The sequence below is a fragment of the Salmo salar genome, chromosome 03, assembly GCF_965601325.2.
Source record: "Salmo salar chromosome 03, fSalSal1, whole genome shotgun sequence".
In the NCBI taxonomy this organism is placed as follows: domain Eukaryota; kingdom Metazoa; phylum Chordata; class Actinopteri; order Salmoniformes; family Salmonidae; genus Salmo; species Salmo salar.
Window position 1 is genome coordinate 20,841,934 of NC_138293.1, and position 25,415 is coordinate 20,867,348.

At 46.8% G+C, this 25,415-nt stretch overlaps 1 protein-coding gene across 2 annotated transcripts in view; it reads left to right on the forward strand.

The window, feature by feature from the left end:
- The window catches only part of LOC106599529 (ephrin type-B receptor 1), a 341,747-nt gene that overhangs the window by 97,029 nt on the left and 219,303 nt on the right, over positions 1 to 25,415 (forward strand). For both annotated transcript variants that reach the window (XM_014190808.3, XM_014190811.3), the window contains exon 2: positions 1,420 to 1,484. In XM_014190808.3, the coding sequence (XP_014046283.1) occupies positions 1,420 to 1,484 (65 nt within the window). The remainder of the gene's footprint in view (positions 1 to 1,419; positions 1,485 to 25,415) is intronic.

Below are 25,415 nucleotides of genomic sequence, written 5' to 3' on the forward strand. Positions count from 1 at the left end.
AGAGGGTGGAGGTAGAGAGAAGGGGGGGTACCCGTCATTCTCTGAGAGAGGCAAAAGAAAAGAGGAAGAGAAGTGAAATGGAGATAATTATTCACCTCTCCAAAGTAGGCTACCTCTCAAGGTGTGTGTTTGAGCATGTCTGCTCTGCATTTGAAGCCTCTCTCAGTCTGAAGTTTATTAACCACATTGTTATTTTGGGAGCTCTTGAGGATGGCTGCTTTGTAGACAAACGTTTTGAATCGGCTGTTGAAGGTGGTATTCATTTGTTGATTTGTTTTGTACTAAGGTGAGCCGATTGGATATAAATGCCATGTCAAGAGTTGTCCCTGAGACCCAATTGGTGTCTATGGTTTTGTGTGTTGAGTGTATTGTCTCTGGCCAGGCTATCAGGGTGTCAGTGCTCTGATAGTGTTTCTAAAGTAAACACGTGAGTGGAAATGGCCTGGCTGGCTGTGGAGAGCCCTCTACACTGATGATGGACATCTCTCTGGGTAAACAATGGCATAAAGTTCGGCCCTCAGCACCCACACACACACACACACACACACACACACACACACACACACACACACACTGGCGGACACAAGCACAAGGGCAGACACACACGCACACACAGTGAGATAATGCTCAGCACTAGTACTAGAGCAGGGCCGGAGCTATGGTCCTGGAGCTATGGTCCCGGAGCTATGGTCCCGGAGCTATGGTCCCGGAGCTATGGTCCCGGAGCTATGGTCCCGGAGGTATGGGCGGCCGGAGGTATGGGCCGGAGCTATGGGCCGGAGCTATGGTCCCGGAGCTATGGGCCGGAGGTATGGTCCCGGAGCTATGGGCCGGAGCTATGGGCCGGAGGTATGGGCCGGAGCTATGGGCCGTAGGTATGGTCCCGGAGCTATGGTCCCGGAGGTATGGTCCGGAGCTATGGTCCCAGAGCTATGGTCCCGGATTTATGGGCTGGAGGTATGGGCTGGAGGTATGGGCTCAGAGCAATGGGCTCAGAGCAATGGGCCGGAGGTATGGGCCGGAGGTATGGGCTCAGAGCTATGGGCCGGAGGTATGGGCTCAGAGCTATGGGCTGGAGCTATGGTCCCGGAGCTATGGGCTGGACACTGGTCCTCAACATTCCACTCAAATGGAGAAATGCAACTTTTTGTTCTCGTTCTCTCTTTTTGAAACAGAAGGGAAGTGGAAATAGAAGATAAATCTTGCAGGGTCATTTCATTTCTGTCATCAAGTGTTCTTTTCTGGAACAAACAGGTCATTTTCCGCAGTAAAACTCATCAAAGTGCTCCTTCATGGCTAAACTTCAACCATGGAACAGGACTGAGAATGTATGAAAACATACACTGCACTGTGATGATTGTATAACTGACTCTAGCCTCTCTCTCTCGCTCTCTCTCTCTCTCTCTCTCTCTCGTGTAGAAACGTTGATGGACACTCGGGTGGCTACTGCTGAGCTAGGCTGGACGGCCTACCCTGCATCTGGGGTGAGTAATAATAACAGCACTACAGACAGACAGCACCATAAATAGACAGTGGTAGAAAGATGTGTCGGTACTGTCACTAGCTACCTTCTTTGTAGTCTGTCTGTTGGACCCACTCTGGTATTACTAATGGGAGAAAAAAAACGCTATAGTTACATATCGGGATATTATTTTTGCGCTAGTTGGCTGTACTTGTACCAAAACTCCAGTATTTTTCCTTCATGGCTTGTCCTCCATCTTCTTTTTAAATAGGGAGCCAATTTGTTTTCAGGACTTATTTCCATTACTGATCACAACTCGTTTTGTCTCTTATCCCTCTGAAGCAGACATATGGTGAGCAATATGTTTGAAACAACGAATTGCATTTAAATCACAGTATCGAATCGCAGCACATATGGAATCGTGAGGTTTCGCAATACATATCGTATCGGCACCGAAGTATCGCAGTAATATCGTATCTTGAGCTCCCGAGCAATTCCCAGCCTTATCTGGTATGGGCAATGGTAATGCAAGAAAAATAACTTTCTGTACACACAGTATATTCGGAGACACTTCCGGAGACACCTGAAACCCCACCTCTTTAAGGAATACCTAGGATAGGATAAAGTAATCCTTCTAACCCCCCCCCCCCCCCCTTAAAAGATTTAGATGTACTATTGTAAAGTGGTTGTTCCACTGGATATCATAAGGTGAATGCACCAATTTGTAAGTCGCTCTGGATAAGAGCGTCTGCTAAATGACTTAAATGTAAATGTAAATGTATATTTTTCTCCATAGCCCAATGAGCCAATCAATGTCATCCTCAACACGTACAGGTACAGTTGGCCTAATGTATGTCCAGACAGACAGACAGACATAGAACTACATTAGCCACTGTGATCACCATTACAGTGTTATTATCTCCCCATCCCCATTCATAATGACTTAAAGACGTAATGGCTGCAGAGCCATGAGAAAACATCAAAAACAATGTCCCGATATGGAACTGTATAGATTTTCCCCCGTCACTACTGTCTAACATGAACAGGCTCTTTGGCATTTTGAGGGGTTTTACACACACATCCCAAGGAGTTTCACGCCACATAGAACACAACAGTGGAACAGTGGCCAGGCTGACACACACACCCCGTCTTCAAGCTGAGACACTGACAATGGATGGGAAGTCCTCCTGAATGAGCGAATGTCTTGCTAAAGGTAGGCCGTGATGTACTGAGGACTGAGGACTGAGCTGAGACTTGGTTGAGCCGAGGGTGTGTATCTGTGTGTGTTTGTGCATTTGCACGTGCGCTTGTGTGTGAGGGGACTCAACATGAACACAACACACAAGGAACAGAATGGCTGGAAAACGAGACAGAGTTTGTAGTAGTCTCATTCTGTACTGTTTTGTGGTCTCGAGAGCAGCCTTAAATGTTGACAAACATTCTTTATTGTTTCATTTCCAAAAGAACCTGATGACAGCTGTCCAAAAAAAATGCTGTTAATTTAAAATGAGACGGTACTACAAAACAAATCCAATGATTTATTTATATATATATATATATATATATATATATATATATATATATATATACACTAGATGACTGACAGGGGGCGCTGTGTTGAAGCCACCATGCCTCAATCCACCATGCCTCCCCACCATTGTAAAAACATATATATTGGAAGCTATAGAAATGCATTTATTAATGTCTACACTCATTTTTGCCATGTTTATTATATTATAGACACCTTATTCCATACTTTTAAATGATATTATCTGAGCTATACATACAAATAAAACAACACAAATATATTTTCCTTGAAGTATAATTTATAAACATGACTAATGTTACTGTTCCCACTACAACTAAGAAATACTTAAATACATGTACTTTTGTCCTTGAAACATGTCACTGAAATACTGTAGGAAACCCATTAATTCCTATGGAGGACTGTCCCTACTGGGGAGTACCAATATGGGCAACCAGTGGCTTCAAAGCCTCTCATTGGCTGATACATAGCATCAGCAATCCAGGGTTTATATATTAAATTGAAAAAAAAAACTCATTATCACAGATGAAGGCAGATAAAACAATTCCGACCTGGTAACGTGACAGTTTTACTTCCTGGCTGACTGTGAACATACAACTGTGACAGAATATGACAGAGAAATTGACTTATTCAGCAATTATTTTCCTCGGTCTTGAGCCATATAAACAGACATTGAAAGGTCTTAAATGTTAAGTGTTCAACCTGGTGCATGTAAAGTTCTAGCAAGGAATTCTGTCAAACACACTGGCAGAGTAGATAGACCACTGTTCTCCTCACAGCCTGACAGCCGTTACAGAGAGCTATGCATGATGTTGATGTCAGGTTGCATCAGTACTACATCAGTACTACATCAGTACTACATTGAGTGGAGCTCTCGCCTCTAGGGAGTTTCATCACACACACTACACACACACACACTTCCTACTAGAGGCATGAACTACTGTGGTTGTTCTGTAGGATAGTGGGATACTGTATGATTTAGAGTAGGAGTTATCCCTAGGCGCTGAACTAAGGTCCATTTCCTGTTTCCCCCTAATGGTTAAAACTATCTTAAGCTGATCCTAGATCTGGGTCCAAGGCCAACGTCTACCTGGAGGGTATGAAGCTTGTCGTTTTTTAAAGACATTTGAAGACAGGCAATTAGACTTTTGCTGAAAAGTGAGAGGAGACGGCTGGTGTTTTTAGTAAGGACTTAAGTAGTCGCTCTGTTGGGATTTTCATTGAGGCTTGTTAAGTAAAGGCACTAAAGGAGTTATTGTCTCTTGTTCACAGTTGTTTTTAACTATCTCTAGCTGTAAGAGTTCAGGGATTGAGACTTGCTGCAGGGAGAATACATTCTTACAACCAGAACAACTCTGCATTCTTGACCTTGCTGTGCGTGTCTGTGCGAGAGAGAGAGAGAGAGAGAGAGAGAGAGAGAGAGAGAGAGAGAGAGAGAGAGAGAGGTGGGGGGGGGGGGGGGGGGGGGGGGCTCCGGGTGCAGATAAGCTCAAGGCAATGACACAGTATGTCTGAGAGAAGAGGTCAATCCAGCAATGAGCATGTACGCACACACACACACACACACACACACACACACCAACTCAGTATTAACAGACAGAGTTTAGTTGGACAGAGTTCTGTTTGGACTTTTGTTAAAGGATATATTTCCAGACGGTAAAAGGAGAGGTTACGGCGATGTCAGACGTTAGGAGGTTGTTACATCCTGTAACACCCCGAGGCTGAAAACTGCAGCATGATGTTACAAGGCCTCAGTTGAGAACCTTGTTTGTGTCTCATATGCTGTCTTGTGTACCTTAAACAATGAACATAGAGAGAATTAAAGGGTATAACAAAAGGAGAAAATGATTAACTTGGCATATGTCTTGTTAAAGGAATGTGAAGTCATGGAGTAGAAGTCCCACTGATAAAGTGGTCTTTATGAATACAGGAGGTTTGATGTGGGTTCCATCCTGCTCAGGACAGACTCTGTATGAATACAGGAGGTTTGATGTGGGTTCCATCCTGCTCAGGACAGACTCTGTATGAATACAGGAGGTTTGACGTGGGTTCCATCCTGCTCAGGACAGACTCTGTATGAATACAGGAGGTTTGATGTGGGTTCCATCCTGCTCAGGACAGACTCTGTATGAATACAGGAGGTTTGATGTGGATTCCATCCTGCTCAGGACAGACTCTATATGAATACAGGAGGTTTGATGTGGGTTCTATCCTGCTCAGGACAGACTCTGTATGAATACAGGAGGTTTGATGTGGGTTCCATCCTGCTCAGGATAGACTCTGTATGAATACAGGAGGTTTGATGTGGGTTCCATCCTGCTCAGGACAGACTCTGTATGAATACAGGAGGTTTGATGTGGATTCCATCCTGCTCAGGATGGACTCTGTATGAATACAGGAGGTTTGACGTGGGTTCCATCCTGCTCAGGACAGACTCTGTATGAATACAGGAGGTTTGACATGGGTTCCATCCTGCTCAGGACAGACTCTGTATGAATACAGGAGGTTTGACGTGGGTTTCATCCTGCTCAGGACAGACTCTGTATGAATACAGGAGGTTTGATGTGGGTTCCATCCTGCTCAGGACAGACTCTGTATGAATACAGGAGGTTTGATGTGGGTTCCATCCTGCTCAGGACAGACTCTGTATGAATACAGGAGGTTTGACGTGGGTTCCATCCTGCTCAGGACAGACTGACTGTGTCCCAAATGGCACCCTATTCCTTATAGGGCGCACTTCTTTTGACACAGACTCTGTTTATTGTGTTAGTGTGTTGTTGCTGTAAGTGGCCAACCGGGCTCTCCACTTCTCTGCTTGACCCCAATAACACAGACTGACAGGCTTGTGTGTGTGTGTGTGTGTGTGTGTGTGTGTGTGTGTGTGTGTGTGTGTGTGTGTGTGTGTGTGTGTGTGTGTGTGTGTCTGTGTGTGTCTGTGTGTGTCTGTCAGTAAGGGTGCACTGTCCTTCTCTCAGCACATATCAAAGTTGCAGGTTAAAGTTAAATCTAGACTTGGTTTCCTCTATCGTAATCACTCCTCTTTCACCCCAGCTGCCAAACTAACCCTGATTCAGATGACCATCCTACCCATGCTAGACCATTCGGCCATCAGATTTGCCACCAATGCTCCTTATAGGACACATCACTGCACTCTATACTCCTCTGTAAACTGGTCATCTCTGTATACCCGTCGCAAGACCCACTGGTTGATGCTTATTTATAAAACCCTCTTAGGCCTCACTCCCCTCTATCTGACAGCCCCACTGCAGCCCTCATCCTCCACATATAACACCCGTTCTGCCAGTCACATTCTGTTAAAGGTCCCCAAAGCACACACATCCCTGGGTCGCTCCTCTTTTCAGTTCGCTGCAGCTAGCAACTGGAACGAACTGCAACAAACACTCAAACTGGACAGTTTTATCTCCGTCTCTTCATTCAAAGACTCAATCATGGACACTCTTACTGACACTTGTGGCTGCTTTGTGTGATGTATTGTTGTCTCTACCTTCTTGCCCTTTGTGCTGTTGTCTGTGCCCAATAATGTTTGTACCATGTTTTGTGCTGCTACCATGTTGTGTTTCTACCATGCTGTGTTGTCATGTGTTGCTGCCTTGCTATGTTGTTGTCTTAGGTCTCTCTTTATGTAGTGTTGTCTCTCTTGTCGTGATGTGTGTTTTGTCCTATATTTATATTTATTATTTGTTTTATTTTTAATCTCAGGCCCTCGTCCCCGCAGGAGGCCTTTTGCCTTTTGGTAGGCCGTCATTGTAAATAAGAATTTGTTCTTAACTGACTTGCCTAGTTAAATAAAGGTTCAATAAAAAATACATAAAAAAAGGGGTTAACAATGAAAATGGCAGTGCTTTGAAGTTGTTAGCTACTATGGTATAACCATGACATGTCAGGTGACCACATGTAGACATACACACTCACACACACACATATGACATATCCATTATGTTGACATCTATATGAAGTAGACAAGCAGAAAGGACCCACAAGCCAAGCTGATGTGTCCTTCTATTCACAGCATAATGACTCATATACACAAACCTACATGGTCTTTGCCTCTCACTCACTCTCACTCACCCTCACTCACTCACCCAGCCTCACTCACTCTCACCCTCACTCACTCACTCTCACTCACTTACTCTCTCTCTCTCTCTCTCTCTCTCTTTATTTCATTCTTTCTCTCTCTCACTCGCTGTCTCACACACACGCACTTGCTCACACACACACACACACACACACACACACACACACACACACACACACACACACACACACACACACACACACACACACACACACACACACACACACACACACACACACACACACCCACACACACACCGTGGCTCCCGCAGAGCTGCTCTGTAAGGATGAATGAAATATGGTGTCCCAAAGAGACTAGGGCCTTTTTGACCTCTACCCTTCAGCCATGCAGCAGGCAGGGGCAGGCAGGTGTAAAGCAGGCAGGGGCAGGCAGGTGTAAAGCAGGCAGGCAGGTAATGGCTCAGACAGACAGACAGACAGACAGACAGACAGACAGACAGACAGACAGACAGACAGACAGACAGACAGACAGACAGACAGACAGACAGACAGACAGACAGACAGACAGACAGACAGACAGACAGACAGACATACGCTGGCCAGTGTATGAGTCTGGAGAACTGCATCTCAGATAGAGGACAGGGGGAGGAGGGGAGGAAAGGGGAAGAAGGAGAGGGATGAATGTCAAGAATAGAAACAGAGGAAAAGGAGAGGGAGAGGTGGGGGACGGAGGGTTTTTCGAAAGAGGGGTTGCTGGATTAGAGAAACCTTACAAGTGGAACAAAATGGGAAAATGAGAGGGGGGCAAGGAAAGAGGGAAGGAGTGAGAGGAGGGGGGGCTTTCTGTAGAGGGGGCGAAGGGGGGGCGTGTAGGATTAGGGGAACCTGGAGTGAATGGAGAGAAAGAGGAAAAGAGGTCGATTGTGTGTGAAGAGTGAAGAAAGAGGGTGGCTGTGTATTGGTTGAGTGTGTTTGCGTGTGAATGAGAGTCTGGGTTAACTCATGTGACTCCATGGGTCAGGGATGGAACACAGGCTTATGGGCTGGCGGCTGCTAGGAGTAGCAGATGGTATGGTGCTATGGGTAGGAGTAGCAGAGGGTAGGGTGCTAGGGGTAGGAGTAGCAGATGGTAGGGTGCTAGGGGTAGCAGTAGCAGAGGGTAGGGGGCTAGGGATAGGAGTAGCAGAGGGTAGGGTGCTAGGGATAGGAGTAGCAGAGGGTAGGGTGCTATGGGTAGGAGTAGCAGATGGTAGGGGGCTAGGGATAGGAGTAGCAGAGGGTAGGGTTCTAGGGGTAGGAGTAGCAGATGGTAGGGTGCTAGGGGTAGGAGTAGCAGATGGTAGGGGGCTAGGGGTAGGAGTAGCAGATGGTAGGGGGCTAGGGGTAGGAGTAGCAGAGGGTAGGGTACTATGGGTAGGAGTAGCAGAGGGTAGGGTGCTAGGGGTAGGAGTAGCAGAGGGTAGGGTTCTAGGGGTAGGAGTAGCAGAGGGTAGGGTGCTAGGGGTAGGAGTAGCAGATGGTAGGGGGCTAGGGGTAGGAGTAGCAGAGGGTAGGGTGCTAGGGGTAGGAGTAGCAGAGGGTAGGGGGCTAGGGGTAGGAGTAGCAGAGGGTAGGGTGCTAGGGGTAGGAGTAGTAGAGGGTAGGGTTCTAGGGGTAGGAGTAGCAGAGGGTAGTGTGCTAGGGGTAGGAGTAGCAGATGGTAGGGGGCTAGGGGTAGGAGTAGCAGAGGGTAGGGTGCTAGGGGTAGGAGTAGCAGAGGGTAGGGTGCTAGGGGTAGGAGTAGCAGAGGGTAGGGTGCTAGGGGTAGGAGTAGCAGAGGGTAGGGTGCTAGGGGTAGGAGTAGCAGAGGGTAGGGTTCTAGGGGTAGGAGTAGCAGAGGGTAGGGTGCTAGGGGTAGGAGTAGCAGATGGTAGGGGGCTAGGGGTAGGAGTAGCAGAGGGTAGGGTGCTAGGGGTAGGAGTAGCAGAGGGTAGGGGGCTAGGGGTAGGAGTAGCAGAGGGTAGGGTGCTAGGGGTAGGAGTAGTAGAGGGTAGGGTTCTAGGGGTAGGAGTAGCAGAGCGTAGGGTGCTAGGGGTAGGAGTAGCAGATGGTAGGGGGCTAGGGGTAGGAGTAGCAGAGGGTAGGGTGCTAGGGGTAGGAGTAGCAGAGGGTAGGGAGCTAGGGGTAGGAGTAGCAGAGGGTAGGGTTCTAGGGGTAGGAGTAGCAGTAGCAGAGGGTAGGGTTCTAGGGGTAGGAGTAGCAGAGGGTAGGGGTAGCAGAGTGTAGGGTGCTAGGGGTAGGGGTAGGGTGCTACTGGTAGGGGTAGCAGAGTGTAGGGTGCTAGGGGTAGGGGTTAGGGTGCTACTGGTAGGGGTAGCAGAGGGTAGGGTGCTAGGGGTAGGGGTTAGGGTGCTACTGGTAGGGGTAGCAGAGGGTAGGGTGCTAGGGGTAGGGGGTAGGGTGCTACGTCTAGGGGTAGCAGAGGGTAGGGTGCTAAGGGTAAGGGTTAGGGTGCTACAGGTAGGGGAGACAGAGGGATAGTGCTGAGAGTAGTGGGCTAGGGGAGAGGGATAGTGAATAGGGTATAGGGAAGTGTGGATGTGGGCGCTGACTGAGGTTCAGATTTGTGTCTGAAAGGGGAATTTGGCTGCTAGCATAGGACTATGATCCTAGTCCTCATATAGCTGCACTGTAGCTGCAGCCCTGTCGCTGTGAGAGGAGAGGTCTGGGATACAGTCGCTGTGAGAGGAGGGGTCTGGGATACAGTCACTGTGAGAGGAAGGGTCTGGGATACAGTCGCTGTGAGAGGAGAGGTCTGGGATACAGTCACTGTGAGAGGAGAGGTCTGCGATACAGTCACTGTGAGAGGAGAGGTCTGGGATACAGTCGCTGTGAGAGGAGGGGTCTGGGATACAGTCACTGTGAGAGGAGGGGTCTGGGATACAGTCACTGTGAGAGGTGGGGTCTGGGATACAGTCACTGTGAGAGGAGAGGTCTGGGATACAATCACTGTGAGAGGAGAGGTCTGGGATACAGTCACTGTGAGAGGAGGGGTCTGGGATACAGTCACTGTGAGAGGTGGGGTCTGGGATACAGTCACTGTGAGAGGAGAGGTCTGGGATACAGTCACTGTGAGAGGAGAGGTCTGGGATACAGTCACTGTGAGAGGAGAGGTCTGGGATACAGTCACTGTGAGAGGAGGGGTCTGGGATACAGTCTCTGTGAGAGGAGCGGTCTGGGATACAGTCATTGTGAGAGGAGAGGTCTGGGATACAGTCACTGTGAGAGGTGGGGTCTGGGATACAGTCACTGTGAGAGGTGGGGTCTGGGATACAGTCACTGTGAGAGGAGGGGTCTGGGATACAGTCACTGTGAGAGGAGGGGTCTGGGATACAGTCACTGTGAGAGGAGAGGTCTGGGATACCATCACTGTGAGAGGAGAGGTCTGGGATACAGTCACTGTGAGAGGTGGGGTCTGGGATACAGTCACTGTGAGAGGAGAGGTCTGGGATACAGTCACTGTGAGAGGAGAGGTCTGGGATACAATCACTGTGAGAGGAGAGGTCTGGGATACAGTCACTGTGAGAGGAGTGTCTGGGATACAGTCACTGTGAGAGGAGGGGTCTGGGATACAGTCACTGTGAGAGGAGGGGTCTGGGATACAGTCACTGTGAGAGGAGAGGTCTGGGATACCATCACTGTGAGAGGAGAGGTCTGGGATACAGTCACTGTGAGAGGTGGGGTCTGGGATACAGTCACTGTGAGAGGAGAGGTCTGGGATACAGTCACTGTGAGAGGAGAGGTCTGGGATACAGTCACTGTGAGAGGAGTGTCTGGGATACAGTCACTGTGAGAGGTGGGGTCTGGGATACAGTCACTGTGAGAGGAGCGGTCTGGGATACAGTCATTGTGAGAGGAGAGGTCTGGGATACAGTCACTGTGAGAGGAGTGTCTGGGATACAGTCACTGTGAGAGGAGAGGTCTGGGATACAGTCACTGTGAGAGGTGGGGTCTGGGATACAGTCACTGTGAGAGGTGGGGTCTGGGATACAATCACTGTGAGAGGAGAGGTCTGGGATACAGTCACTGTGAGAGGAGTGTCTGGGATACAGTCACTGTGAGAGGAGGGGTCTGGGATACAGTCACTGTGAGAGGAGAGGTCTGGGATACAGTCACTGTGAGAGGAGTGTCTGGGATACAGTCACTGTGAGAGGAGAGGTCTGGGATACAGTCACTGTGAGAGGAGTGTCTGGGATACAGTCACTGTGAGAGGAGGGGTCTGGGATACAGTCACTGTGAGAGGAGAGGTCTGGGATACAATCACTGTGAGAGGAGAGGTCTGGGATACAGTCACTGTGAGAGGAGGGGTCTGGGATACAGTCACTGTGAGAGGTGGGGTCTGGGATACAGTCACTGTGAGAGGAGAGGTCTGGGATACAGTCACTGTGAGAGGAGAGGTCTGGGATACAGTCACTGTGAGAGGAGAGGTCTGGGATACAGTCACTGTGAGAGGAGAGGTCTGGGATACGGTCACTGAGTAGAGGAATGGCAGTGGGTGGGAGGGGTGGAAGTATGGAACGTTATGGGGAAAAGGGGGAGAGATTGGTGGATGATGGGCTGGGAGGAAGTGAAATTGGGTAGAATAAAGGGATGACTGGGTGAAGTGGAGGTGAAAGCCCTTCTCCTAGCCTATGACAGCTGTGTGTGTGTAGGGAGGGATGACCTAATTGGTGTCTCGTGGGGTGTGTCTTTGTGCGTGTGTGTGTGAGATATTATTAGGGTTGGTCAAATTGATGGCTGTCCCTGTCTGAGCCTGAACATCCGCTGATGTGCTCTCAGCATGGTCTTAAAGAGGAGAGAGCCTGGCTGACCATCTGCTGTCCAGACACAAACACACCTCCCTTATTCATACATACACGAACGCACACACACAGAGGGCAGGGTGAACTGCCAGTGGAAGAGGAAGGGGTACATGGAGAACAGGTTGGGGGGTGAGAGGGATGAAGGAAAAATAAGTAAGGGTGAGGGAGGGAGGGGCGGACAGGCCATCTGGTATTTCTGGCCTCAAGGAAAAGATTTTCCGGTCTCGGGGCCTCAAGGAAAAGATTTTCCGGTCTCGGGGCCTCAAGGATAAGATTGTCCGGTCTCGGGGCCTCAAGGATAAGATTGTCTGGTCTCGGGGCCTCAAGGATAAGATTGTCCGTTCTCGGGGCCTCAAGGATAAGATTGTCCGTTCTCGGGTCCTCAAGGATAAGATTGTCCGTTCTCGGGGCCTCAAGGATAAGATTTTCCGGTCTCGGGGCCTCAAGGATAAGATTGTCCGTTCTCGGGGCCTCAAGGATAAGATTTTCCGGTCTCGGTGCCTCAAGGATAAGATTGTCCGTTCTCGGGGCCTCAAGGATAAGATTTTCCGGTCTCGGGGCCTCAAGGATAAGATTGTCCCATCTCAGAGCCTCAAGGAAAAGATTGTCCAGTGTCGGGGCCTCAAGGAAAAGATTGTCTGGTCTCGGGGTCTCAAGGAAGAAAGTGGGCCTGGGTGATAGAAATGCCAGGACTGATTACTGGGTCCAGTCCACCCCTGGAGGGAGGGAGAGAGAGAGCAAGAGAGAGAGTAAGAGATAGAGGAAGAGAGGTGAACTGTGACCCTGGTCTGAAGCTGGCTGTGCTTCAGTGGCCATGTGAGAAGAGCACCTTATCCTCAGTGTGACGCCAACACACACACACACACACACACACACACACACACACACACACACACACACACACACACACACACACACACACACACACACACACACACACACACACACACACACACACACACACACACACACACACACACAGACACACACACAGTGGAGGAAATAGTTTGAGTTTGTCTGGATGACTGGCTTGTATTTGCTCTGAACATATTTCATCATTTACACTCAACATGATGACAGGACAGGGAGGACAGGAAAGGAAAGACAGGACAGGGATGACAGGACAGGGAGAACAGGACAGGGAGGACAGGACAGGGAGGACAGGGAGGACAGGACAGGGAGAACAGGACAGGGAGGACAGGACAGGGAGAACAGGACAGGGAGGACAGGACAGGGAGAACAGGACAGGGAGGACAGGGAGGACAGGACAGGACAGGGAGGACAGGACAGGGAGGACACTCCTCTCTCACTCTGTCAATAACACTCCTCTCTCTCTCTGTCTATAACACTCCTCTCTCTCTGTCTATAACACTCCTCTCTCTCTCTGTCTATAACACTCCTCTCTCTCTCTGTCTATAACACTCCTCTCTCTCTCTGTCTATAACACTCCTCTCTCTCTCTCTGTCTGTAACACTCCTCTCTCTCTCTGTCTATAACACTCCTCTCTCTCTCTGTCTATAACACTCCTCTCTCTCTCTGTCTATAACAATCCTCTCTCTCTCTCTGTATATAAACCTCATCTCTCTGTCTATAACACTCCTCTCTCTCTGTCTATAACACTCCTCTCTCTCTCTCTTACTATAACACTCCTGTCTCTCTCTGTCTATAAAACTCCTCTCTCTCTCTTACTGTAACTCCTGTCTCTCTCTGTCTATAACACTCCTCTCTCTCTGACTATAACACTCCTCTCTCTCTGACTATAACACTCCTCTCTCTCTGTCTATAAAACTCCTCTCTCTCTCTGTCTGTAACTGTCTTCTCTCTCTCTGTCTGTAACTGTTTTCTCTCTCTCTGTCTATAACACTCCTCTCTCTCTGTCTATAACACTCCTCTCTCTCTTTCTGTCTATAACACTCCTCTCTCGCTCTGTCTATAACGCTCCTCTCTCTCTGTCTATAACACTCCTCTCTCTCTGTCTATAACACTCCTTGCTCTCTCTCTCTGTCTATAACACTCCTCTCTATCTCTGTCTATAACACTCTTCTCTCTTTGTCTGTAACAATCCTCTCTCTCTCTCTGTATATAAACCTCATCTCTCTGTCTATAACACTCCTCTCTCTCTGTCTATAACACTCCTCTCTCTCTGTCTATAACACTCCTCTCTCTCTCTGTCTATAACACTCCTCTCTCTCTCTCTCTCTCTCTGTCTATAACACTCCTCTCTCTCTGTCTATAACACTCCTCTCTCTCTCTGTCTATAAAACTCCTCTGTCTCTCTCTCTCAGTCAATAACACTCCTCTCTCTCTGTCTATAACACTCCTCTCTCTCTCTGTCTATAACACTCCTCTCTCTCTCTGTCTATAACACTCCTCTCTCTCTCTGTCTATAACACTCCTCTCTCTCTCTCTCTGTCTATAACACTCCTCTCTCTGTCTATAACACTCCTCTCTCTCTGTCTATAACACTCCTCTCTCTCTCTGTCTATAACACTCCTCTCTCTCTGTCTATAACACTCCTCTCTCTCTCTGTCTATAACACTCCTCTCTCTCTCTCTCTCTCTGTCTATAACACTCCTCTCTCTCTCTCTGTCTATAACACTCCTCTCTCTCTGTGTATAACACTCCTCTCTCTCTCTCTGTCTATAACACTCCTCTCTCTCTGTCTATACCAGTCCTCTCTTTATCTCTTATTTAATGATGTCTCCGTCAGGATGAGAACACACTGAGAAAAGCTGACTCAATTCTTTATTTTCATCTCTTAATAATCCTCACTAATGTTGCCTCACTCTAACTTTTCCTGGCCGTTCTTTAGTCAATGTATGTATGTATAATAGAAGAAGAGAGAGATGGAACATGGACAGTAGATAATCCACCCTTCTCTTCTTTCTTCACTGACTGGCATTACAGAATGGTGAGAGGCATTGAAAGGAGAGAGGTGTGTGTGTGTGTGTGTTTGTGGTTGTGTCCTCCAACTCAGGTCAGCCTGATTCTCAAACTACCTCCTATTCCAGCAGACCTGTGAAGTCAGCTGTAATTGCAGTCCATTTCTCCCCTTGACTCTCTGCTCTCCTGTGGCGTGTCCTTCTATGCCTTTCTCTTTCCCTCCTCTCTTCCTCTTTTCTGGGTACACTTTTCTCCTGTCTTTCTCCATCTTTAGCTCTTTCCGTCTCTCTCTTTCTCTCTCTCTCTCTCTCTCTCTCCCTCCCTCCGTCTCTTTGTGTGTGTGATGTAGATCATGGGACTGTCAGAGGTCAAATCAAAGTTAATTGTACACATACACAGATGTGCAAGTGTTATAGCAGGTGCAGTGAAAATGCTTGTTACTAGCTCCAACAGTGTAGAAGATATAGAGCCCACACAGTCATAATCTCCACCACGTACCTTTATTATCTCAGATCACTGGTCACCATAGCAGCACCCACCCGTAGCACGCGCTCCAGCAGGTTTATTTCACTGGTCAAACCAAAGCCAATTCCTCTTTCGACCACCTTTCCTTCCAGGTCTCTACTGCCAATGACTGGAACGAACTGCAAAAATCACTGAAGCTGGAGACTCATATCTCCCTCACTAGCTTTAAGCACCAGCTGTCAGAGCAGCTCACTGATCACTGCACCTGTACATAGCCCATCTGTAATTAGCCCATCCAACTACCTCATCCCCATACTGTTATCTATTTGATTTATTTTTGCTCCTTTGCACCCCAGTGTCTCTACTCGTACACTCATCTTCTGCACATCTATCACTCCAGTGTTTAACTGCTATATTGTAATTATTTCGCCACTATGGCCTATTTATTGCCTTAACTCCGGTATGCTACCTCATTTGCACACACTGTATATAGACTTTTTTTTCCTACTGTATTATTGACTGCATGTTTGTTTATTCCATGTGTAACTCTGTGTTGTTGTTTGTGCTGCACTGCTTTGCTTTATCTTAGCCAGGTCGCAGTTGTAAATGAGAAATTGTTCTCAACTAGCCTACCTGGTTAAATAAAGGGGAAATAAAATAAAAAATAAAAATAATGCGATCAGGACACACAGGTTGAAGTATCAAAACGAACTATGAACCAACTTGATTAATTTGGGGACAGGTCGAAAAGCATTAAGCGCACCTCCTGCACAACCCGTCCTGGCTGGATGGTAATAGTAGCCCTGCACGAGCGGAGTGCTGGCACAGGGCGAACTGGGCTGTGCAGAGGCCTGATGGCTGCCGTGCGTAGAGCAGGCGTAGGGTAGGCTGGACCTAGGAGGCCCACTGGTGGCCAGATGTGCTGCGCAGGCATCCTCCTCCCAGGCTGGATGCCCACTCTAGCACGGCACTTGCGAGGGGCTGGGATCGCTCGCACCGGACTGTGCGTGCGCATGGGCGAGATCGTGCGCACTTCCGCATACACCGGCGCTCTCCACTCCACACGCTCCCTATAATAAACACGGGGAGTTGGCTTAGGGCTCACCCTTGGCCCAGCCAAACTACCCGTGTGCCCCCCCAAAAAATATTTATTGGGGGTGCCTCTCAGGCTTCCTTGCCAGCCGTGTCCCAGCATAGCGTTCTCTGTCCGCTCCAGCCTTCCTCCATGGTCCTTCTCCCGCTAGTATCTGCTCCCAAGTCCAAAACTCCTTATAACTCTGCTGCTGCTCCTTCCTCCGCTGCTTGGTCCGTTGGTGGTGGGTAGTTCTGTCACGGGTGTCGTAGGGATTGGACCAAAACGCAGCGGGAACGTGTAAACTCATCTTCTTATTTTATTAAAGAAGGAACACAAAAGAAACACGTATACAAAAACAACAAACAACACTAAACAGTCTCGTCAGGTGCACGAACACAAAACAGGAAACAACTACCCACAAATCCCATAGAAAAAACACCCCTCTTAAATAGGACCTTCAATTAGAAGCAACTAGGAGCAGCTGCTTCCAATTGAAGGTCAACCCAACAAACACCACATAGAAATAGACATACTAGAACTAACATAGAAATAGACTAACAAGAACATAACCCAACAAACCCCGAAACACACTAAACAAACACCCCTCTTAAATAAGAACATAGCCCAACAACCCCGAAACACTCTAAACAAACACCCCCTGCCACGCCCTGACCAAACTACAAACAACCTCTTTTACTGGTCAGGACATGACACATAGCCCATTTAAAACAAGTTGTTGTTTTGTTTAGAATTTGATTCAAATAATTTGTTCTCTTTTTAGGCCTTTTCAATAATTAATTTAATCTTGCTTATTGACGATGTTTGGCGATGCAATTTACAGTAGGCCTAGCACCTATATCAGTGTGAACACTATTAAAGACAGAACCATGTGGACTGCAAATGGGTTCAAGTTAATGTATTTAGCAAAGATAGGTCTAGATTTGGTTATTTTGTTTCTGTAAGCCATTTAACAAACTGTAACAGACAAACATTGGAATTAGAGTTGATTCCTAGGCAATACATAAAATCCCATAAATACACAACTTGAAGCAACCACACATTTCCCCATGGAGCTCTTTCTGATTGGCCAGTGAGGGGCCAAGCCTTGACACACCCATAAATTGTTTATTCATCAAAGCCCAGCCCTTTCCCACCAACGCCAGCAATTGCGGCAACATTTTCCACATGGAAAATAGCTCAAATCTTTCTGCCACACCCTGAACTCATAGTGCCAGCGCCTGCATGTAGATTTACCATTGTGTTAGGTTTGTTCAAATTGAGCCCTTTATTGTTCAGATATGGATACATTCAATGGCTGTTGTTGCTACAGTAGTTGTTGAGATATCAACAAGTGATTTCTTCACATTGACATTAATCACCTCGAAGCACAGTGTGTCCTTATGTTTACGTGAACGTGTTATGTCCTTCAGTGCTGTGAGTGGATTGGATGGCAGCTTCACTTGTGGAGCAAAATAAAATGTTATTTCCTGTTGAATGTCAAGACTGCTCTTACATCAGGTTACATCAGGTGAACTAAATTGGATTCAACTTGGCCAAAGGTCCACCCACCTCAGTGTGTGTGCGTGTGTGTGTGTGTGTGTGTGTGTGTACAGTCGTGGCCAAAAGTTTTGAGAATGACACAAATATTAATTTTCACAAAGTCTGCTGCCTCAGTGTCTTTAGATATTTTTGTCAGATGTTACTATGGAATACTGAAGTATAATTACAAGCATTTCATAAGTGTCAAAGGCTTTTATTGACAGTTACATGAAGTTGATGCAGAGTCAATATTTGCAGTGTTGACCCTTCTTTTTAAAGACCTCTGCAATCCGCCCTGGCATGCTGTCAATTAACTTCTGGGCCACATCCTGACTGATGGCAGCCCATTCTTGCATGATCAATGCTTGGAGTTTGTCAGAATTTGTGGGTTTTTGTTTGTCCACCCGCCTCTTGAGGATTGACCACAAGTTCTCATTGGGATTAAGGTCTGGGGAGTTTCCTGGCCATGGACCCAAAATATTGATGTTTTGTTCCCAGAGCTCCTTAGTTATCACTTTTGCCTTATGGCAAGGTGCTCCATCATGCTGGAAAAGGCATTGTTCGTCACCAAACTGTTCCTGGATGGTTGGGAGAAGTTGCTCCAGAGGATGTGTTGGTACCATTCTTTATTCATGGCTGTGTTCTTAGGCAAAATTGTGAGTGAGCCCACTCCCTTGGCTGAGAAGCAACCCCACACATGAATGCATGAATGGTCTCAGGACACTTTACTGTTGTCATGACACAGGACTGATGGTAGCGCTCACCATTTCTTCTCCGGACAAGCAGAAAGGGGATTCATCAGGGAAAATGACTTTACCCCAGTCCTCAGCAGTCCAATCCCTGTGCCTTTTGCAGAATATCAGTCTGCCCCTGATGTTTTTCCTGGAGAGAAGTGGCTTCTTTGCTGCCCTTCTTGACACCAGGCCATCCTCCAAAAGTCTTCGCCTCACTGTGCATGCAGATGCACTCACACCTGCCTGCTGCCATTCCTGAGCAAGCTCTGTACTGGTGGTGCCCCGATCCCACAGCTGAATCAACTTTAGGAGACGGTCCTGGCGCTTGGTGGACTTTCTTGGGCGCCCTGAAGCCTTCTTCACAACAATTGAACCGATCTCCTTGAAGTTCTTGATGATCCGATAAATGGTTGATTTAGGTGCAATCTTACTGGCAGCAATGTCCTTAACTGTGAAACCCTTTTTGTGCAAAGCAATGATGACGGCACGTGTTTCCTTGCAGGTAACCATGGCTGACAGAGATAGAACAATGATTCCAAGTACCACCCTCATTTTGAAGCTTCCATACTGTTATTCGAACTCAATCTGCATGACAGAGTGATCTACAGCCTTGTCCTCGTCAACACTCACACCTGTGTTAACGAGAGAATCACTGACATGATGTCAGCTGGTCCTTTTGTGGCAGGGCTGAAATGCAGTGGAAATGTTTTGGGGGATTCAGTTCATCTGCATGGCAAAGAGGAACTTTGCAATTAATTGCAATTCATCTGATCACTCTTCATAACATTCTGGAGTATATGCAAATTGCCATCATACAAACTGAGGCAGCAGACTTTGTGAAAATGAATATTTGTGTCATTCTCAAAACTTTTGGCCATGACTGTACATATGCGCATTTGAGGCACTGTCACGTGTACTAGCTTGTACTAAATTCATGAGATTTATGGAAAATTATTTTATTTATTTATTTTCTATATTCATGTTGTCATCCATTTAGCATTTTTGTTGATGTAGTTTAGCCTTCCCCACATTAATAACATGCCGGTTTTCCATCTCGCCGCTCTCGCCGCTACCGCCAACGGGGCGATTGGACTAAATTGCCTACCTTTCATTTGTTTTGTTTTTCCGCTCTGGAGGAGTAATAGGCGTTAGGCATTTCTCTCTATCCTCCATTCTCAACCTCCTCTCCTCTCTGGAAGAGCTGCGTTCGCCAGCCTCATAACTCATATAAGGGCTGTGTTCCGTAGCAGCAACCCATCATAACAGCATCCACCTGCCCTGCGGATAGGGATAGGCAGCATCTTCCAAAAAAACTGCAACGTTCATATAATTGAAAATGCAAGTGTTAGTAATGATATTGTAAAAGCAGGATGGTAGTGGAGAAGAGAGAGTGAGAGAGTTAGAGAGGTAGAGAGAGTTAGAGAGAGGGGTAGAGAGAGAGGTAGAGAGAGTTAGAGAGAGAGGTAGAGAGAGAGTTAGAGGTAGGGAGGGGTAGGGAGAGAGTTAGAGAGAGGGGTAGAGAGAGAGGGGTAGAGAGAGAGAGAGTTAGAGAGAGGGGTAGAGAGAGGTAGAGAGAGAGGTAGAGAGAGAGCGAGAGGTAGAGAGAGAGTTAGAGAGAGAGGTAGAGAGAGAGAGGTAGAGAGAGAGAGTTAGAGGTAGAGAGAGTTAAGAGGTGTAGAGAAAGAGAGAGGTAGAGAGAGGTAGAGAGAGGTAGAGGAGAGTTAGAGAGCGAGGTAGAGAGAGGTAGAGAGAGGTAGAGAGAGAGAGTGAGAGAGGTAGACAGAGTTAGAGAGAGAGTTAGAGAGAGAGAGGTAGAGAGAGAGTTAGAGAGAGGTAGAGAGAGAGTTAGAGCGAGAGAGTTAGAGCGAGAGAGTGAAAGTTAGAGAGAGAGAGTTAGAGGGAGAGAGTTAGAGAGAAAGGTAGAGAGAGAGGTAGGGAGAGTTAGAGAGAGGTAGAAAGAGAGAGTTAGAGAGGTAGGGAGAGATAGAGAGAGAGGTAGGGAGAGATAGAGAGAGAGAGTTAGAGAGAGAGGTAGGGAGAGTTAGAGTTAGAGAGCGAGGTAGAGAGAGAGGTAGAGAGAGACACCACACCCCATTTAGACCCCGTCAGATCAGACCTATGCCCCTCCTGCCCACCCCATGCACCCCACCCCCGAAAGAGAGCCTCAACATGGAAGTCACACATACGCCCAGGCCGTGAGCGGGCAAACAGGCCCAACCCCCACTCTTACACTAGCCCAAGCCAATGGTATGTACCAGATGCCCAGCAGGCTCTACTCACACTTACTGGCCTGAGGCCAAACCACACGACCAACAACATTGGACACTTTATGGAACACAAAGCCTTCACTATCTCATCCTGGAATATCCAAGGCCTGCGGTCATCTGCCTTTGGCCTAAAGAGCAGGAACCTGGACTTCACCAAAGAAATCGGTAATACAGACATTGTCATCCTGGAAGAAACCTGTTATAGAGGAGACAGACCCACTGGTTGCCCTCTGTTTACAGAGAGCTGGTAGTCCCATCCACCAAACTATCAGGTGTGTGGTATAGAGGAGACGGACCCACTGGTTGCCCTCTGTTTACAGAGAGCTGGTAGTCCCATCCACCAAACTATCAGGTGTGTGGTATAGAGGAGACGGACCCACTGGTTGCCCTCTGTTTACAGAGAGCTGGTAGTCCCATCCACCACACTACCAGGTGGGTGGTATAGAGGAGACAGACCCACTGGTTGCCCTCTGTTTACAGAGAGCTGGTAGTCCCATCAACCAAACTATCAGGTGGGTGGTATAGAGGAGACAGACCCACTGGTTGCCCTCTGTTTACAGAGAGCTGGTAGTCCCATCCACCAAACTATCGTGTGGCTCAGTTGGTAGTTGGTCGAGCATGGTGTTTGCAATGCCAGGGGTTGTGGGTTCGATTCCCATGGGGGACCAGTACGGGGAAAAAATGCATGAAATGTATGCATTCACTACTGTAAGTCGCTCTGGATAACAGCATCTGCTAAATGACTAAAATGTATCAGGTTGGTGGTATAGAGGAGAAAGACCCACTGGTTGCCTTTTGTTTACAGAGAGCTGGTAGGCCCATCCACCAAACTATCAGGTGTGTGGTATAGAGAATATGGACCCACTGGTTGCCCTCTATCAGGTGTGAAACAGGGAAGGGACCTAGGGGGTATGCTAACTTGGTATAGAGCAGAGCTAACTCACTCCATTAAATTAATCGAAACAGGAACATTTGACATTTGGCTAGAAATTCAAAAGGAAATGATCTTAACAGAGAAAAATATCCTCCTGTGTGCTACCTATATCCCCCCACTAGAATCCCCATACTTTAATGAAGACAGCTTCTCCATCCTGGAGGTGGAAATCAATCATTTCCAGGCCCAGGGACATGGACTAGTCTGTGGCGACCTAAATGCCAGAACCGGACAAGAACCTGACACCCTCAGCACACAGGGGGACAAACACCTGCCTGTAGGTAACAGCATTCCCTCCCCCATATGCCCTCCTAGGCACAACTATGACAACATAACCAACAAAAACAGGTCACAACTCCTGCAGCTGTGTCGCACGCTGGGTATGTACATAGTCAATGGTAGGCTTCGAGGGGACTCCTATGGTAGGTACACCTATAGCTCATCTCTTGGCAGTAGTAATGTAGACTACTTTATCACTGACCTCCACCCAGAGTCTCTCAGAGCGTTCACAGTCAGCCCACTGACACCCCTATCAGATCACAGCAAAATCACAGTCTACTTTAACAGAACAATACTCAATCATGAGGCATCAAAGCCAAAAGAACTGAGTAACATTAAGAAATGCTATAGATGGAAGGAATGCAGTTTGGAAACCTACCAAAAAATTAGGCAACAACAAATGCAATCCCTTTTAGACAACTCTAACCACTTCTGGGAAAATTGGAAAGCACTAAACAAACAACAACATGAAGAATTATCTATCCAAAATGGAGATGAATGGATAAACCACTTCTCCAATCTTTTTGGCTCTATAACAAAGAACAAACAGCAAAAACATATACATGATCAACACGATCAACATGATCAGACTACCAGAACCCACTGGATTCTCCAATTACCTTGAATGAGCTACAGGACAAAATAAAAACCTTCCAACCCAAAAAGGCATGTGGTGTTGATGGTATCCTCAATGAAATGATCAAATATAGAGACCACAAATTCCAAATGGCTATACTAAAACTCTTTAACATCATCCTTCGCTCTGGTATCTTCCCCAGTATTTGGAACCAAGGACTGATCACCCCAATCCACAAAAGTGGAGACAAATTTGACCCCAATAACTACCGTGGGATATGCGTCAACAGCAACCTTGGGAAAATCCTCTGCATTATCATTAACAGCAGACTCGTACATTTCCTCAGTGAAAACAACGTACTGAGCAAATGTCAAATTGGCTTTTTACCAAATTACCGTACAACAGACCATGTATTCACCCTGCACACCCTAATTGACAAACAAACAAACCAAAACAAAGGCAAAGTCTTCTCATGCTTTGTTGATTTAAAAAAAAGCCTTCGACTCTATTTGGCATGAGGGTCTGCTATACAAATTGATGGAAAGTGGTGTTGGGGGAAAAACATACGACATTATGAAATCCATGTACACAAACAACAAGTGTGTGGTTAAAATAGGCAAAAAACCACACATTTCTTCACACAGGCCGTGGGGTGAGACAGGGATGCAGCTTAAGCCCCACCCTCTTCAACATATATATCAATAAATTGGCGCAGGCACTAGAAAAGTCTGCAGCACCCGGCCTCACCCTACTAGAATCTGAAGTCAAATGTCTACTGTTTGCTGATGATCTGGTGCTTCTGTCACCAGCTAAGGAGGGCCTACAGCAGTACCTAGATCTTCTGCACAGATTCTGCCAGACCTAGGCCCTGACAGTAAATCTCAGTAAGACCAAAATAATGGTGTTCCAAAAAAGGTCCAGTCGCCAGGACCACGAATACAAATTCCATCTAGACACCGTTGCCCTAGAGCACACAAAAAAACTATACATACCTTGGCCTAAAGATCAGCGCCACAGGTAACTTCCACAAAGCTGTGAATGATCTGAGAGACAAGGCAAGAAAGGCATTCTATGCCATCAAAAGGAACATAAAATTCAACATACCAATTAGGATCTGGCTAAAAATACTTGAATCAGTTATATAACCCATTGCCCTTTATGGTTGTGAGGTCTGGGGTCCACTTACCAAACAAGAATTCACAAAATGGGACAAACACCAAATTGAGACTCTGCATGCAGAATTCTGCAAAAATATCCTCTGTGTACAATGTAGAACACCAAATAATGCATGCAGAGCAGAATTAGGCCGATACCCGCTAATGATCAAAATCCAGAAAAGAGCTGTTAAATTCTACAACCACCTAAAAGGAAGCGATTCCCAAACCTTCCATAACAAAGCCATCACCTACAGAGAGATGAACCTGGAGAAGAGTCCCCTAAGCAAGCTGGTCCTGGTGCTCTGTTCACAAACACAAACACACCCCACAGAGCCCCAGGACAGCAACACAATTAGACCCAACTAAATCATGAGAAAACAAAAAGATAATTACTTGACACATTGGAAAGAATTAACAAAAAAACAGAGCAAACTAGAATGTTATTTGGCCCTAAACAGAGAGCAGACCTGGCTCTCAAGAGAAGACAGGCTATGTGCACACTGCCCACAAAATGAGGTGGAAACTGAGCTGCACTTCCTAACCTCCTGCCCAATGTATGAACATATTAGAGACATATATTCCCCTCAGATTACACAGATCCACAAAGAATTCAAAAACAAACCCTATTTTGATAAACTCCCATATCTATTGGGTGAAATACCACAGTGTGCCATCACAGCAGCAAGATTTGTGACCTGTTTCTATAAGAAAAGGTCAACCAGTGAAGAACAGACACCATTGTAAATATAAACAATTTTTATGCTTATTTATTTCCCCTTTTGTACTTTAACCATTTGTACATCGTTACAACACTGTATATATACATAATATGACATTTGTAATGTCTTTATTCTTTTGAAACTTCTGTGAGTGTAATGTTTACTGTTAATTTCTATTGTTGATTTCACTTTTGTATATTGTCTACCTCACTTGCTTTGGCAATGTAAACATATGTATCCCATGCCAATAAAGCCCCTTGAATTGAATTGAATTGAGAGAGAGATAGAGAGAGAAAGGTAGAGAGAGGTAGAAAGAGAGAGTTAGAGAGAGCGGTAGCGAGAGAGTTAGAGAGAAAGGTAGCGGTACAAAGAGAGAGTTGGAGAGAGAGGTAGAGAGAGTTAGAGAGAGAGAGAGAGGTAGAGAGAGATAGTTAGAGAGAAAGGTAGAGAGAGAGGTAGAAAGAGAGAGTTAGAGAGAGAGGTAGAGCCACTCCAAGCCTGGATCCAAGCCTGGATTGTTCTGCTGAATGACACAGCTTGATGCCACATTACACACAACGCTCCCAGAACCAAAGAGACTTTTCTAAGGAATATGGGACCATGTAATACGTGGCAAATAGTATGTCAATGCAGAATATTTTCCACAGAAGATGAAGACACAGGCATGCATGCATACACTACACACACATGTTTAATGAAGTCTGTCAGCAAAAACGATATCAACTTTTGTCTATAGTTTTTTATTTTTATGTTTCTGCTCTGCGTGCCCTCACAGGCTAAGTTCCATTTTCTCCTTTCCTTTATGACCACTAGTTGATGGTTTCAAGGCCCTGTAGTCATTGCCTGGACAGGTCACATGATCAGGATAAACACACAAGACT